The 17,064-nt window shown below is 40.4% G+C and overlaps 1 protein-coding gene across 1 annotated transcript in view; it reads right to left on the bottom strand.

Annotated features, from left to right (window-relative positions):
- Nucleotides 1–1,915: 1,915 nt before the first annotated feature.
- Nucleotides 1,916–17,064, bottom strand: part of LOC128699109 (hepatic sodium/bile acid cotransporter) — a 35,914-nt gene continuing 20,765 nt past the window's right edge. Inside the window, exons 4-7 of the mRNA XM_053791627.2 lie at nucleotides 12,421–12,556; nucleotides 11,057–11,138; nucleotides 7,517–7,737; nucleotides 1,916–2,735 (exon numbers count right to left, since the gene is read on the bottom strand). Coding sequence (XP_053647602.1) covers nucleotides 2,408–2,735; nucleotides 7,517–7,737; nucleotides 11,057–11,138; nucleotides 12,421–12,556 — 767 coding nt within the window. The 3' untranslated portion in view covers nucleotides 1,916–2,407. The remainder of the gene's footprint in view (nucleotides 2,736–7,516; nucleotides 7,738–11,056; nucleotides 11,139–12,420; nucleotides 12,557–17,064) is intronic.

A 17,064-nucleotide genomic window follows, 5' to 3' on the forward strand; every position in this document is an offset into this window, starting at 1 on the left:
CGCCCTCCAGGAGCGAAACGGTTTGACAAAGCTCCTGGATTCCCTGTATTCCCTGGAACGCAGGAGGGAGAGATACATGATTATATACACCTGGAAAATCCTAGAGGGACTAGTACCGAACTTGCACACGAAAATCACTCACTACGAAAGCAAAAGACTTGGCAGACGATGCACCATCCCCCCAATGAAAAGCAGGGGTGTCACTAGCACGTTAAGAGACCATACAATAAGTGTCAGGGGCCCGAGACTGTTCAACTGCCTCCCAGCACACATAAGGGGGATTACCAACAGACCCCTGGCAGTCTTCAAGCTGGCACTGGACAAGCACCTAAAGTTCCGGATCAGCCGGGCTGTGGCTCGTACGTTGGTTTGCGTGCAGCCAGCAGCAACAGCCTGGTTGATCAGGCTCTGATCCACCAGGAGGCCTGGTCACAGACCGGGCCGCGGGGGCGTTGACCCCCGGAACTCTCTCCAGGTAAACTCCAGGTAAAATAAGAAATAATGTAAATACAATTAATCCGTTTCTGACACTCAGAAGTATTAAAACAAAATTTTTTTACATGAAATATACATGTAGTACATAAACAATACAATGGGAAATGATGAATGAAACATTAACAGCATAACACTTACCTTTATTGGAGATTCTTCTTAGTGTATGGGAGACTGGAGGAGCAGAGAGATTGGATTGTTTACAGTTTGGAAGGGGAATCCCCTTCTAGCAACACCTCAGGTACCAATTGCTTCTCTGGGGTTGCTTCTCTTCTGTTTCTTAATGCCACTAGGACCACCTTGAGAGTCACTCTAGTCCTGTCTCGCAAAGTAACTGTGGAGAGAGCTCTGTTTCTGGCGTCTCTTTAACACTTCCCTAAAATGGTACAAGACTTTGTCACTGTACATATTTCTCACCTTCTTTACCACAGGCTTGGCACTAGGAGCTTTCTTTGGAGCCATGGTAGCTTATTTAGTACTTGCAAGCACTAAAATGAGTGGAATATTATGAAATATTTCGTAGGAGCACTTGAGGGGACCTTCACTCACTGGTAAACAATGCTAGACTGGCTGGGTAGGGAGGCCTTCCCTGCTGACACCGTGCATAAGCGTCCTGGACGAACTACTATTCGCGAGTCAACCTATGAAAAGCGAGTCCATGTTTATACAAAAATACCCCTATGATTGGCGAAATTTACGATTGCCGAGAACTACGAAAGGCGAGGGACCACTGTATATATATAATATATATATATATATATATATATATATATATATATATATATATATATATATATATATATATATATATATATATATATATATGCAATAAGATCACAGTAAACAGGTGATTTCAAAATATGCAAAACAACCACTCTGAAAGAATAGAGAAATTCCAAGCGCTTTCGTGACTACTCACATTATCAAGGAACTATGAAAGTGAAGCATCCAAGGAAGCTATATATCTATATATATATATATATATATATATATATAGATATTTATATATATATATATATATATATATATATATACATATATATATATAGATAGATAGATAGATAGCATGAGAAGTTAGGTAAATAAATACTACCTGACACTAAGTTAGATTGACATCCATCCTACACACACGCACACACCTCTAAACCACTCTAATTCACTTCCTTCTGTTTAGCTCATTAACAGAGCTATGTTTGGGCTTTAAAACCAGGTTCTTCCTAGATATGGTTAAATTGGTTATTTTTCCAAAAAGTTGCCTAATAAACTGGTCTCAAAAATAGCGAATAACTACATGAACCTTCTGTATAACAAAGTCATTCTCTGGTTATTGCATAGAAACTGACGTAATAAAACAAATCAACATAGCACTAAACATCTCGCCCTGGCAGACATAACTACCCATCAAGGTAAGGAAATTTCTAGCTAGAGTTTATCATTTGTTTTATTTGCTAATGCCATGTAGTTACACTATTTATATATTAATTATACTATAATTTACACATGTTCGTTGTACGTGTAGTCCAGGTTATGGCGCATACTACACATTGTAATATTAATACACTAGTTATACAGTGGCTTGATTTCAGTCACATTTTCCAGCACTGAGTTAGTTTAATATGTTTATTATGCATCTCATACCCATCCTGTGGGTGGTAGTCAAAAGATTACAGAGGTACATAATGGTCTAGGGACTGGGCCCCGAAGTTTTGATAGCTGAACAAGTTACAAAGGTAATAACTCAGGTAGATCTGGTCACAATCATGACAAGTTACAAAGGTATTTATAGATTACAGAGGTACATAATTTGTCCAGGGACTGGGCCCCAAAGTTTTGATAGCTGAACAAGGTACAAAGGTAATGAACTCACAAACACTGACAAAGATGGTTCGCAACTATCCACAACAGAACAATCCACTCAACTTTCTGTTACGGTCACATAGTAATTACCATCGGTTTCCATTAGTTTCTTCTTAGTCATTCCTAGCAAAATGATGGCGTAGGGATCTTTCTCCTTTTGTTTGATGACTGGTGTGGCAAGTCCATCAGCGGCATCGGGAAGTAGTTTAACGATTTCCTGCGGAGTGTCACTGAGTGTCTCCTGAGGGAGGGTCACTGTCTGGACCTCAGGAGTGACGGGGCAGCAACCACAGAAGCGGTGGAGCAGGGCATACACTATGTAAACAAGAATTATTGGTGGGCCTGTCATCATCATGGTAGCCATGGCTGGTAGTGCTGCAAGGTCACTGCAATAAACAGTTTGTTAAAAAATTAGAATTATGTATTTTTTACATCATTTACGCAGACTTTGCTGCTTACTGTCAGCTTTGAATTAATCCATGAGACGGATAACAATTAAAATATATAGATCATAATTTTTAGGGATAATAATACACCTTTACACATATTAAAATCTATACTTACAATCATTATCTCAAAATATGATATTTAATCATTAAACTGCCGTTGACATAAATTTATGCCAAAATTCTAGATCCTCCAAAATAGTCCCAGTTAGCCTGATGTGGAGAAAACAAGTGCTAGGCATTATGGGAGCTAATAAATGCTATTTACATTTGTTGACGTATGTTTAGTGTGACTGAACAGTTAATATAAGTGAAATATGATACGAAAACATAAATATAGGTGTTAAAAATATGGCCAATGAAAATTGAAGAGAGTACCTTCCTCCAGGCGGAAGCACTCATTCTGCCATAAAACAAGTCACAAGCGTCACCTTAAAACCTTCATAACTCCGTAAGTAATATTCAGATTTTACTCATTCTTATAAGATTTGTTGGGATTTTTAACTCGGAGGGTTAGTCACCTAGAATATTCCAATTAAGTCAGTGTGTCATTAGGGTCTGTCTGTCTTATTTCTACTGCAATTCTTTAATCTTGTCCCCACCAGTCGACTAACACCCAGGTACCTACTTACTGCTAGGTGAACAAGGACAACAGGTGTACGGAAACATGCTCAACGTTTCTACCCTTGCCGGGGATTGAACCACCGGTTGCCAACCGAACCACGGGACGCTTCTAAAATCAGGGAGAAATTTCCGATAAGATTGTTTATTTTTTTGTCAAAATCGATCAGACTGAGTAACCCTTGATCTGCCGAAGAGCACTTTCATAGTCACTCGTTCTATCTCTGGAGAGCATCAGACACCCACTACTTCTCCAAATGGTTCCCAAGTGTAAATATTTAACACTGAGGAGTCTATGGTGGGTAAGAAATCCAAGAGTTCATAGTGATGATACAGGTTGGCAAAACATTCGGCATAAAACTTGTAGGTTTGTAAGAACCCCAATGTAAATAAATCACTCTGACTTTTTGGGTTATCTTAGATAATGTACACTTGTTATTGTTAATGCACTACGCAGAAACAAGCGGAGGTATATACAGAGAAAGACTGCAGTCAGCAGGATTGAAACCCACCTGAGGGGAGTGGCATAGATCCCTAATGTGACCCTTTAGACTCAGGGCCGGATTACCGCATAGGCAAACTGGGCATTTGCCTAGGGCCCCGCGCATTTGGGGGCCTCGCTGTCCAAGGGGTTTAGGGGCTCATCCAAGACTGCGCACATGGCGCAAGTGCAAAGGGGTCCCTACCTAAAAAGTTCAAGTGTTTGGAGAGTAAAATGCATGATTTAACAAGATAGTTATAATGGCTGTTGGTAAATGGTTTTGGTTGTCTTGATGTACTTTCCCTATTAAATTTAATCTAAATAGCCAGAATGTATTTAATTAGACCTTAAACAGGCTCACACCGACCCCCCCCCCCACCCCCAAGCTGGAAGGGGTCACTTCGCTTACCCGTAACTCAAAGGGGCCCCGCCAATTTGAATAGCCTAGGGCCCGGAGACTTCTTAATCTGGCCCTGTTTAGACTACTACTCGGCTACAGTGTGACTGACTGGTCTAAAACGCCACACTGGGGTATGTGTCACTCCCCTCACGTTGGTTTGAATCATGGTGACTCCGATCTTTCTCAGTATATCTTACTATGTATGATAATTGTACTTACGTGGATTTGTACCTAAATAAACTTACTAGGCAATGGCTGAATTGCCAACGGAAAGATTATTTAAGCTGAGGGATGATGAAGACAAAGAGGAAAAACCTTCACCCTAGCAATATGGCAAATGCCAGAGTGAAGAACTTAATATGTGAATAGAGACAAATTAGAACATATAGGACATTAATGGAGTACGGGAAAAAAACTATAAATGGAAACGTTTCAGTTGGTTGACAAGGTTTTTAAGTCATCAACAAAAGAACAAAAATAAATTTACATACAAGAGAAAAGTGGAAGAGAGTGGAGACTGGTCAGTTATATCATGTTTATTTTCACAATGTCTGCTACAAAGGTGAGGTACGAAGGAGTTTTTCTATTTGGAAGTTATCTCGAGTGTGGAAAGTGTTGTTGATATGCTGATCAGAGTCGATTCTAGGCACTTTCTAATGTATTTTCCTCCCTTGTTTTAGCTTTTCTTAGCTTTTGCTCAGTTATAGGTGCCTAGGATAAGAAAACAAAAGTATTTTTGTGCTGTGAGTTCTGCTTGCGTATTTGAATTCCTTGATGCTTGTGTTGATGTCCAGTGATGCTTCTATCACGAAAATTGTGTTGCAGACTTTACTCGAAGAAGTACAACCCAGTTTTCTTTTGATATTAGTGATTGTGTTTGATTCATCTGAGCTTGTTGATAGTGACAGACCTAACGACAGCGATGATGTTCCTGCTCTTTTTAACTGGAAAGATTAATGGGAATACTGCATGTTGGGAAAATAATGAGTCAGTCACTGATTTTCTTAGTTGTCGGTGCAGATGCTCTTAAATGTTCTATTTCTATAACCTCGAGCGACGTGTGTGAGTAAATGAAGCTTGGAGAAAAAATATTTAATAATTTGTCATTCTTGTTCAAGAAACTCTGAGCTTCAAATCCTGTAAGTTCTGAGAAAGAACCCTGGTAGTATCCCTCTCTAGGTTCAAGTGTGATCTAAATAGAACATGGTCGTGTTGGTTGTCGTGTTTGCAGTAGTCCTTTAGTTTTAAAGGAGTGTCTAATTTGCATAGTAATGAATTTAAGAAATAGGGAGTGTTATTAACTTCTTTCCAAATTCATTGTTTTGATGATTCTTTCGACATTAAGTTTCTCTAAAAGGCTTCGAGATTGAAAATTTTCAGAGCACTGATCCAAATTCCATCGCCGTTCATCATCCAGGACACGTTAGTAGAGGCGTTGTTGCAAGGCATTCTTCTTGTTATTAATAAAGTTCTCCACACTTTATCAGTCTCATTGGTTTCAGCTTGTCGGAATTCACATTCTGTTTCAGTTACTCAGTGGCGGTCACCTGAAATCAGTTATACGTAGGACCTCAACCCCGTTGTGATATTCCACTGTACCACTGAGAGTCACAAGAATTCACCACCAGACTCCAGGATAAGTTAGTAATAGACACTAACCGGACCCGATTACGAGCTTTTTAGAAAAACCTAAACCCAAAATTGCAACTACTGACTAGTTGTCATTTTTAACATTCGTAATGTGCAAAATATAGAATTTATTTTCCGGAGAGGAGTTAGAGTACAGTAACAACTAGATGACTGAACTAAAAGAAATATTACACAATGAAGGTAGGAATCAGACATATAGAGGTTGCAGGGCAGGTGGCCCATGATGAACTGACAGACTTTATGAAGAAGATGAGAGTCGATAAAAGCATATAACAGCGACAAGAAACTGGAGTGGCAATAAACGGACGTCTGCTTTTTCGGCAAAGTCGACCCTTGCCAAATAGGTCAAACTGTACGATTCGGCTTATTAGGAAATAATGAAGCATTTACCAGTAGCTACAGAACTGTGGGTGCTGTCTTTAACGAGAATGAAACAGTGATGTGTCAACAGCGTGAACTATATGGGAATATAAGAACTGCAGCAGCAGGCAGACACACATGTTCCAGAAAATTTATGACCAGAATATACCATCCTGGAGTGTTTAGTCCATCCCCACAAGGCGTGAAGATGGGTTAGTAGTGTCCGGGCCATGTTGGTGTCCCAGCAAATGAACGGGAAGATGCTGAGGTGAAGGCTGCTGTAAAGAGTTCACTATATACCAAACTTCTTCCTCACAGTGACTTCATGGACCATATACTATTATGCAGGTTAGATACGTCACTGGAAAGTGGCGTGTCCTGTGGGTGTAACAGGCAAACTAGCAAGTTATGAAAGACACAGCAGGAAGCAGGTGACAGGGTCTCATTATTCAGAAAGAATGGTTACCCTTTCGGTCGTTTTAGGACTAGTCACACGCATCTCAGCCACACTCACCCTCCCTGCAGCTTCTCCAGCCCTCATCTGTGTGGCTCGTGGCATGCAACACATTTTAACTGTTTCCTCCCGACTTAGACCTTCATCCTTTCGTCTTAAGTTTTATCACTACGAAAAAATCACCACATGTTCGTGGTTTTCTTTTGTGTTGAACAATATTTTATTACACGTAAACTACATCTTGTATACTGCAGAAAGAAATAAAGTTTGTTCGTTTCGGTTGTTTACGGTGCTTGTAGAAACGTTGGGAATAATTTTAGGAGAGTTATTTATCAGTGACTATTTAATGGCAATTATAACTAATGCTAGTTATTCTAGATTAGTGTGATAGTATTTATTTGTATTATATATTTCATTAATTCCAGAAGCTTTTCGTTATTCATTTTACCTTTGATTTCCGTAAGTGTGATGGATTTATTTTTTATTGCTAAGAATGCTCAGCTGTCTACCCAGTCATATCTCAGAATTATCTGTTTACAGGTAAAAGAGATATGTAATGTTCACATTCAGAGCTCTGCAAAACACGATCTCTGACTGAGAACCAAGTTTATAGATCGCTTTATCGTTTTTTTTTTTTTTAGAAAAGTGTTTTTCTTTTCATTAGTTATTAAGTATACTCATTCCTTACCATCATGAATATCCCACCTTGAATATCATACTCTTCATGACCCAAAGCACTTTAAAAGGGAGGTCACCTGTCTGGGCTGGGAAGAGAGAGCTTGAGAAGGATGAAGGCGACTCCGGGGTTCTGGAGAGCTGTCTCGATGCTGATAGCGATGACCTTGTCGGTGGAGAGGCACCAGAGCTTAGCGAAGATGGCACCGAAGCTGTAGCCGCAGAGAGCAACTAGGGATCCCGCCACCACCATCTGCCAGGTCATCATGGTAAACACCTTGTACGAATTCAAGGTGCCCAGCTGTGAGACAACAACATGTTTGATGAATTAGACACATGTGCAACATTAGTAGACGCTTCGCCATCCAGTGGTTCTATCAATACATGGACATAATATGGAGACTAGAAATATATACAGAAGACCGTGGAGGACGACCGTGTTTATATGTTAGTTTTGTCGTTTTAGGAAGACTCGGGTAATTTCTAGGCACTTGCTTCGTACATAATGAATTATATATATTTTTGGAGGTTGTTATTACTGTATGAGAAGCTTAAAGGATTTATAATGGCTTCACATATTATAAAGAGATTGCAGTCACGTGACGCGAGCTACTATCTCCGCCATTTTGGCGGTCAAATACGCTGTATTAGAGAGTGACTAAGCTACAAAATCAAAACTTACAAATTATTATGTCACACGGATGTTATTAGTGTATATACAAATGTAACACAAACACTTAATTTAGTACAGCAGTAACTAAGTCTACGTACATGCAATTACAGCTAGTTTAGTTGTTTCTAACTCCCTGACGTCATTACTTGCCTTAAACAACCTAAGTTCTGAACCTAAAATGTACATGTATAACGCAAGACACGTACACTGCACAAATAAATGACTTGAATTAAAGTTATAATTACGAATCTTCCCTCTCACACAGGCCTCCAGAAACGTGGTCAAAAGTGTTAGAAAAAGATTGAGACAACGAGTAAGAAGTAGAAGAGTACAGATGAGAACTCTCAGATCCATTGGTCCCTAGTAACCAACTGTATCAAGTAAAACAAGTTTATGGAGAAAGTAACAAGATCAGCAGACTACAGGAGGTACTCGCTGCTAAACCAAATATCTCTGGCAGTTCAGTTTACATGGAGCTGGCGATCACATAAACGTCAAATGTGTGCACGGAGACAGGGGCTACACACCAGAATATTATGTTTTCTGTATCCAAACATCAAATTATTTAATAAGACGTCCGAGCAAACCCTGTGGGTCGCGGTATATCACTGACTCTATTAATAAGAAAATGTCAAATCCATCACTTTCTAACTAAACTTTGCTACAGCTAGATGAAGGAATCTCTTATTGGATGGGATTGTAACCTAGTGAGTAACCAGTGCTTATATTAGTAATGATAATGTGAGAAACAATCAGGCTGCGGCATAAGGGTTAAAAACAGCAGTTATTACCGGGATACCTCAGGGATATGTTTAAATGACAATATGCAATATAAAGTTGCTAGTCAACATGACTCTATGACCGCGGGTTCAATCCCGGCCGGGGGTATGGTTTTAAAGTTGCTAGTAATGGCAAATCAATTGATCAACAAACAAACAAAGATAGTATTGGGCAACGAGTGACTAGCTCCCTTAAGGTTTACTATACAAATAGTAGGAGTCTAAGAAATAAGATAGATGAGCTAAGATTACTTGCAAGTGTAGGTAATATAGATATTATTGGTATAACAGAGACCTGGTTCAACCTGAAAGATAGAGAAATGCCTTCTGAATGCAACATACAGGGTTATAAACTATTCCACACTGATAGGGTCAACAGGAAGGGTGGTGGAGTGGCGATGTATGTCAGAGAAAAATTAAATTGTTGTCTTAGACATGATATAAGATTAGAAACATCGAACACAGAATCTGTTTGGCTACAGTTTCTCGAGGGACGTGAAAAATTAATTTTGGGTGTGATTTATAGGCCCCCAAACCTTGATAGGGAGGGCAGTAAGCTGTTATGGTACGAAATGCATAAGGCATCTAGATATGAAAATGTTGTGATAAGAGGAGATTTTAACTTTAGACAAATTGATTGGAACAATATGACAGGAAATCTTGAGTCTAGTGACTTTCTTGATACGGTTCAGGATTGCTTTTTAGAACAGGTTGTGACAGAACCAACTAGAGGAAACAATCTGCTTGACTTGGTTCTTGCCAACAAAGATTCACTAATTAATAATCTTGAGGTTAATGATGAGCTTGGAGAAAGTGATCACAAATCACTTAGTTTCAATATATCATGGAATTACCCAGATAACTGCAATCAAATCTCTGTCCCAGATTTTCGCTTGGCCGACTTCATGGGACTGAAAAATTACCTGGGTGGGCTTAATTGGGATGTCCTGATTATGGGTCAGGTAGGTGATCTTGGTTGCCAATATGACGTTTTTCAGAGCATAGTTCTAGCTGCCCAGACAACTTTTGTTCCGAGTAGGGAAATTAGATCTAACAAAAATGATCCCAAATGGATGAACAATAGATTAAAACATCTCATTGGCCAAAAGAAAGGCATATATAGGCGTATCAAAAGAGGGGATGGGCAGTTAAGAAATCAATATATTCAATTAAAGAGAGAAGTAAAGAAAGGAATAAGAAAAGCAAAAAGGGATTATGAGGCTAACGTCACAAGGGATTCAAAGACTAACCCAAAAGGGTTCTTTTAGGTATACAGAAGTAAGATTAGGGACAAGATTGGCCCAGTTAAGAATAACTCTGGTCAGATCACTGACAGTGATAAGGATATGTGTGAAATTCTCAGTACCTACTTCCTCTCAGTTTTCACCCAGGAAAATACTAGCGATTTTCCTGAAATAATAGATTATATAGAACAGGATAATAAACTATGTACGATTGCAGTAACTAGTGACATGGTCCTCAGACAAATAGTATCTTAGAGAAGGCTGTCATTATTTACCCTCTCCAAAGTCCTGGTTACTCTTGCAAGTTGTTAAGGCTTGCATTACCCCACTGGCGTAATTATAATGAATGAATGTAATGTATGATTAAGAAACCATATCCAGTGGGATGTCACAAAGACCCATTTTATGATCTATTTGTTTCCTTGGTGCCGCTCCTCACAGGGTGAACACAATCCTTCCTCCACTAGTCACACAAACTTTCTTATGTACGACAATGTAAACACAAGCTACAATAAAAATAAATTTTGCAGTACTTTAAAATTCTTACATAAACAGTAAATTTGTACATATTTCTATTATTATTATTTTAATTATTATTATTAATTAGGAGTAGTAGTAGTTACTTTATTTCTCGACAAATAAACATTTATGTTCCAACTCTCTAGAGGTAAACTTCATCGCTATTACACGTTTGACCGCCAATATGGCGGAAACTTACCCTGTGACAAACTCACTATAGCCACCGAGAAGTGAGGTGTGACACAGATTTTACCTGGAATCTTAAAGAATGGATCTCGAAGCATTCAAAGTGCAAACCGTGATAGTTCTGGTTTCCCAGTTAAGTCTCAGGATTGTTAGATGATAGAAAATAATTAGTTGTCGGATTTCCAAGAGACAAAATGAAAGAGGAAATTGACTACTTACGACCATGAAGAATAATATAACGATGAAGGTGAAGGGTTTGATGATGCGTGCTCCCTTCTCTGCCCAACTGGGTCGCTTGTACCTGCAACAGGTCACACCATGACAGGTCACTCTCCGCTTCACAAGCAGGTAGTCATGAAACTCTCTCAGCTCTTATTTGAGTGAGATGAAATTAGGTAATTTTGGATTTGGAATATATGTTTCGTTTGAGATTCCCTTAAATGGGAGACATCATCACATCAATGCCATCATCAATGTCATCATAACATCAATAGCATCATAACATCAATGACATCGTAACATCAATGACATCGTAACATCAATGGCACCATAACATTAATGGCATCATAACATCAATGGCATCATAACATCAATGGCATCATCATATCCATGGTATCATAACAGCAATGGCATAATAACATTAATGGCATCATAATATCAATGGCATCATAACATCAATGGCATCATAACATCCACGGTATCATAACATCAATGACATCAATGACATTATAACATCAATGGTATCATAATGTCAATGGTATAATAACATTAATGGCATCAAAATATCAATGGCATCATAACTTCACTGGCATCATAACATCAATGGTATCATAACATCAATGACATCATAACATCAATGGTATCATAACATCAATGGTATAGTAACATTAATGGCATCAAAATATCAATGGCATCATAACTTCACTGGCATCATAACATCAATGGTATCATAACATTAATGACATCGTAACATCAATGGCATCATAACATCCACGGTATCATAACATCAATGACATCATAACATCAATGGTATCATAACATCAATGGTATAGTAACATTAATGGCATCAAAATATCAATGGCATCATAACTTCACTGGCATCATAACAACAATGTCGTCACAACATCCATTATATCATAACATCAATGGTAACATAACATTACTGGCATCATAATATCACTGGCATCGTACGATTGCAGTAACTAGTGACATGGTCCTCAGACAAACAGAGAAACTAAAACCTAACAAATCCCCAGGTCCTGATGAACTGTTTGCAAGGGTGTTAAACCCATCTGTTTACTGGTGATTATTTCATTGCTTCCCAGTACTAGTAGCAATAGTATTAATAGCAGCAGCAGTAGTATTACTATTAGTAATAGCAGTAGTAGTAGTAGTAGTAGTAGTAAAAGCACTTTAGTGGTGGTAGTAGTAGTAGTAGTAGTGTTACTAATAGTAGTAGTAGTAGTAGTAGTGTTACTAATAGTAGTAGTAGTAGCAGTAGTATTAATATAAACAGTAGTAGCATCAGTAAGAACTATGAACAATAACGGGAACACAAGAATAATGAATACTTAGATGATGACCTTATGAAGATGCCGACAGCGACGGGCAATGTGAGGCTGATGAGCGATCCTGCCAGGTTACCATAGGGAATCTTAAGATTAGCGTTCTCCTCCAGCAGCTTCCCTCCCAGGGTGTACATCCATAGTGGCATCATCCCTGACGAAGAGGAAAATGAGTAACTAGGGTATCATTTCATTTTTTTTTTCTCGGCGTTATTGGAAAGTGGAATTTATCTGGCTGACTTTGTGGAGGTAAACTATATCAGTGGTTCACAGTCTTGGGTCCATGGAAAACAAGGGGCCAATGACAGTTTTTTGAAGGATGGGGGGTTGTGTTGAAGTTATGAAGATATTTAAAAAAAAATCAAGAAAAACTGAGAAATTAAAAAAAAAAATGTGAAAATATGAGGCATTGAAAATCAGCAACGTGAAAGTCTCAAACTTAAGTTTTGATAAATTCAGCTTGAAGGCTCTAACTCTATTTTTGGTGAGGCAAAGGTAAGCAAGGATGGTGTCTGAGACAGTGACACTCACTGGCTCACACCAGGCACAACACCAGTGACACTGACTGGCTCACACCAGGCACAACACCAGTGACGCTCACTGCCTCACACCAGGCACAACACCAGTGACACTGACTGACTCACACCAGGCACAACACCAGCGATCATTCCATTACTTACTCAGATCTCTCTTCTATTTTATTTTATTTTAAGGCATCCTTGTGTCACTACAAGATGAGTGGCTGTTGCTACTGTTGAAATAGCGGAATTTTACAGTTCGTGGGACGGCAGGATAAAAATATTATTACAACCGAGCATTTTAGCAAACTTGTAGACACTCAAAATATAAAAGTAATTAAACACCAAGCCAGCACCATATACTACCTGGTAAGATATGGCAGCCATTTCGATAAAGAAGTCTCTCTTCTGTAAGTTCATTATATACTCAAATGGTGAGGAGTGCATGTGGATGCTATTCAGATAATAAGTGTCCAAACAGGCCTAAGGAATAGCTAATCATTTGAATTTGTCTGATTTGACATGAGATATCGACGAAAGCCGGGTATCTAGTGGTGGGTGGCTGGTACTAGACTGTACAAGAATGGTATACAATACCGACAAGATGAAATTAAGACACATGTGCAACATCTGGGTATCTTTATTGTTGGCGTTTCGCCATCCATGAGCTTTATTATGCCTCTTCTTAAAGCTATGTATGGAGCCTGCCTCCATTACATTATTTCCCAGACTGTTCCACTTCCTGACAACTCTGTGACTAAAGAAATACTTCCTAACATCCCTGCGATTCATCTGAGTCTTCAACTTCCAACTATGACCCCTCGTTGCCTTGTCCCATGTCTGGAACATCCTATCTTCGTCCACTTTGTCGCTTCCTCTCAGTATTTTAAATGTCGTTATCATATCCCCCCTATCTCTCCTTTCCTCCAGTGTCGTCAGGTCGATTTCCCTTAACCTCTCCTCGTAGGACATACCCCATAGCTCTGGGACTAGTCTTGTTGCAAACCTTTGCAATTCTCTACTTTCCTCACGTACTTGGCTAGGTGTGGGTTTCAAACTGGTGCTGCATACTCCAATATAGGTCTAACGTGTGTGCTCACCTACTCACTTATTTGTGGTTGCAGGGGTCCATTCATAGTTCCTGGCCCCGCCTCTTTACTGATTGCTACTGGGTTCTCTCTCTCTCCCTGTTCCATGAGCTTTATCAAACCTCGTCTTAAAACTATGTATGGTTCCCGTATCCACTACGTCACTTTCTAGGCTATTCCACTGCCTGACAACTCTATGACTGAAGAAATGCTTCCTAACATCCCTTTGACTCATCCGGGTCCTCAACATCCAATTGTGACCCCTTGTTTCTGTGTTTCCTCTTGGGAGCATCCTGTCTCTGTCCACCTTGTATATTCCACGCAGTATTTTGTATGTCGTTATCATGTCTCCCCTAACCCTCCTGTCCTCCAGTGTCGTCAGGCCGATTTCCCTTAACCTTTCTTCATAGGACATTCCCCTTATCTCTGGAATTAACCTTGTTGCAAACCTTTGCACTTTCTCTAATTTCTTGACGTGCTTGATCAAGTGTGGGTTCCAAACTGCCGCTGCATACTCAGGTATGGGCCTGACGTACACGGTGCACAGTGTCTTGAACGATTCCTTACTAAGGTATCGGAACGCTGTCCTAAGGTTTGCCAGGCGCCCATATGCTGCAGCAGTTATCTGGCTGATGTGTGCTTCCGGAGACGTACTCGGTGTTATATTCACCCCAAGATCTTTCTCCTTGAGCGAGGTTTGCAGTCTTTAGCCACCTAGCCTATACTCTGTCTGCGGTCTTCTTTGCCCTTCCCCGATCTTCATGCCTTTGCATTTGGCGGGGTTAAATTCGAGAAGCCAGTTGCTGGACCAGGTGTCCAGTCTGTCCAGGTCTCTTTGAAGTCCTGCCTGATCCTCATCTGATTTAATTCTCCTCATTAACTTCACATCATCTGTAAACAGTGACACTTCTGACTCTAACCCTTCCATCATGTCCTTCACATATGCCGAAAATAGCACTGGTCCTAGGACCGGCCCCTGTGGGACCCTGCTCGTCACAGGTGCCTACTGTGATACCTCATCACGTACCATGACTCGTTGTTGCCTCCCTGTCAGGTATTCTCTAATCCATTGCAGTGCCCTTCCTGTTATACGCGCCTGATCCTCTAGCTTCTGCACTATTCTCTTGTGAGGAACTATGTCAAAGGCCTTCTTGCAGTCCAAGAAGATGCAATCAACCCACACCTCTCTCTCGTGTCTTACTTCTGTTACTTTATCATAAAATTCCAGAAGGTTTGTGACACAGGATTTGCTTTCTATAAATCAGTGCTGGCTGGCATTTATACTCTTGTTCCATTCCGGATGCTCCACCACTCTCCTCCTGATAATCTTCTCCATGACTTTGCATACTATACACGTCAGTGACACAGGTCTGTAGTTTAGTGCCTCTTTCCTGTCTCCTTTTTTTTAAAATGAGAACTACATTTGCCGTCTTCCATACCTCAGGTAGTTGCCCAGTTTCAAGGGATGTGTTGAAGATTGTGGTAAGTGGCACACACAGCATATCCGCTCCCTCTCTAAGGACCCACGGGGAGATGTCCAGTCTCATTGCCTTTGAGGTATCAATGTCCCTTAGCAGCTTTTTCGCTTCCTCCTCAGTTGTGTGTATGTCATCCAACATTTGTTGATATATTCCTTGCTGGTGTCCCCCTCTGTTCTGTCACCCCAGAGGCCTTCCTGTCTCCAGTGTAAATACTTCCTTAAATCTCATGTTGAGCTCCTCACATACCTCTTGATCGTTTCTTGTGAGTTCCCCACTTTCTTTCCTCAGCCTGATCACCTGGTCTTTGACTGTTGTCTTCCTCCTAATGTGGCTATACAGCAGTTTCGGGTCGCACTTGATTTTTGATGCTATGTCGTTTTCGTACTGTCGCTGGGTCTCCCTCCATACCTGTGCATACTCGTTTCTGGTTCTTCGATTAATCTCTTTATTTTCCTGGGTCCTTTGCCTCCTGTACCTTATCCATTCTCTGGTACACTTTGTTTTTGCCTCCCTACACCTTCGGGTAACCCAAGGACTCGTTTAGGTCTTCCCATTATTTCTATTGCCCTTGGGAACAAACCTTTCCTCTGCCTCCTTGCATTTTGTTGTTACATATTCCATCATCTCGTTTACTGACTTTCCTACCATTTCTCTGTCCCACTGAACCTCCTGCAGGAAGTTTCTCATACCTGTGTAGTCCCCCCTTTTACAGTTTAGCTTTTCCCATTCAATTCCTGTTACCCTCTATACTTGTAACTCTTACTATATATTCAAAACTCAGAACCACGTGATCGCTAGTTCCATGGGGCCTCTCGTAAGTGATGTCCTCAATGTCTGAACTGCTCAGGGCGAACACAAGGTCCAGTCTTGCTGGTTCATCCTCCCCTCTCTCTCTGGTAGTGTCCCTGACATGTTGATGCATGAGGTTTTTCAGTACCACATCCATCTTCTTGGCTCTCCATGTTTTGGGACCCCCATGTGGCTCCAGGTTTTCCCAATCGATCTCCCTGTGGTTGAAATCGCCCATTACCAGTAACTTTGCTCTGCTCGAGTGAGCTCTTCTTGCCACCTCAGCCAGTGTGTCCACCATCGCTCTGTTGTTTTCTTCATACTCCTCTCTTGCCTCCTGCAGTTTTGTGGTGGGTTACACATCACTCCAATAACTACTTTATGTTCTCCAGACTGAATTGTACCTACTATGTAGTCCCTTTCTCCAATCTCGCCCATGCCTTCCATTTCTTCAAATCCCCATCGGTTTTTTATGAGTAGTGCAACCCCTCCTCCCCCTCTACTCCTTCCATCTTTCCTTAGGGTCCGATATCCCGGTGGGAAGATTGCGTCTGTTATTGTCTCAGTGAGTTTCGTTATTGTGACTGCTATGATGTCTGGGGATTTCTCATTGATTCTCTCGTGCCACTCATATTTATTCGTTATCCTGTCCGCGTTCGTGCGCTTGTGTGCGTGTGTGTGTGTATGTGTGTATGTGTGTGTGTGTGTGTGTGTGTGTGTTTGTGTGTGTTTGTGTGTGTGTGTGTGTGTGTGTGTGTGTGTGTGTGTGTGTGTGTGTGTGTGTGT

The sequence above is a fragment of the Cherax quadricarinatus genome, chromosome 54, assembly GCF_038502225.1.
Source record: "Cherax quadricarinatus isolate ZL_2023a chromosome 54, ASM3850222v1, whole genome shotgun sequence".
Classification (NCBI taxonomy): Eukaryota; Metazoa; Arthropoda; class Malacostraca; order Decapoda; family Parastacidae; genus Cherax; species Cherax quadricarinatus.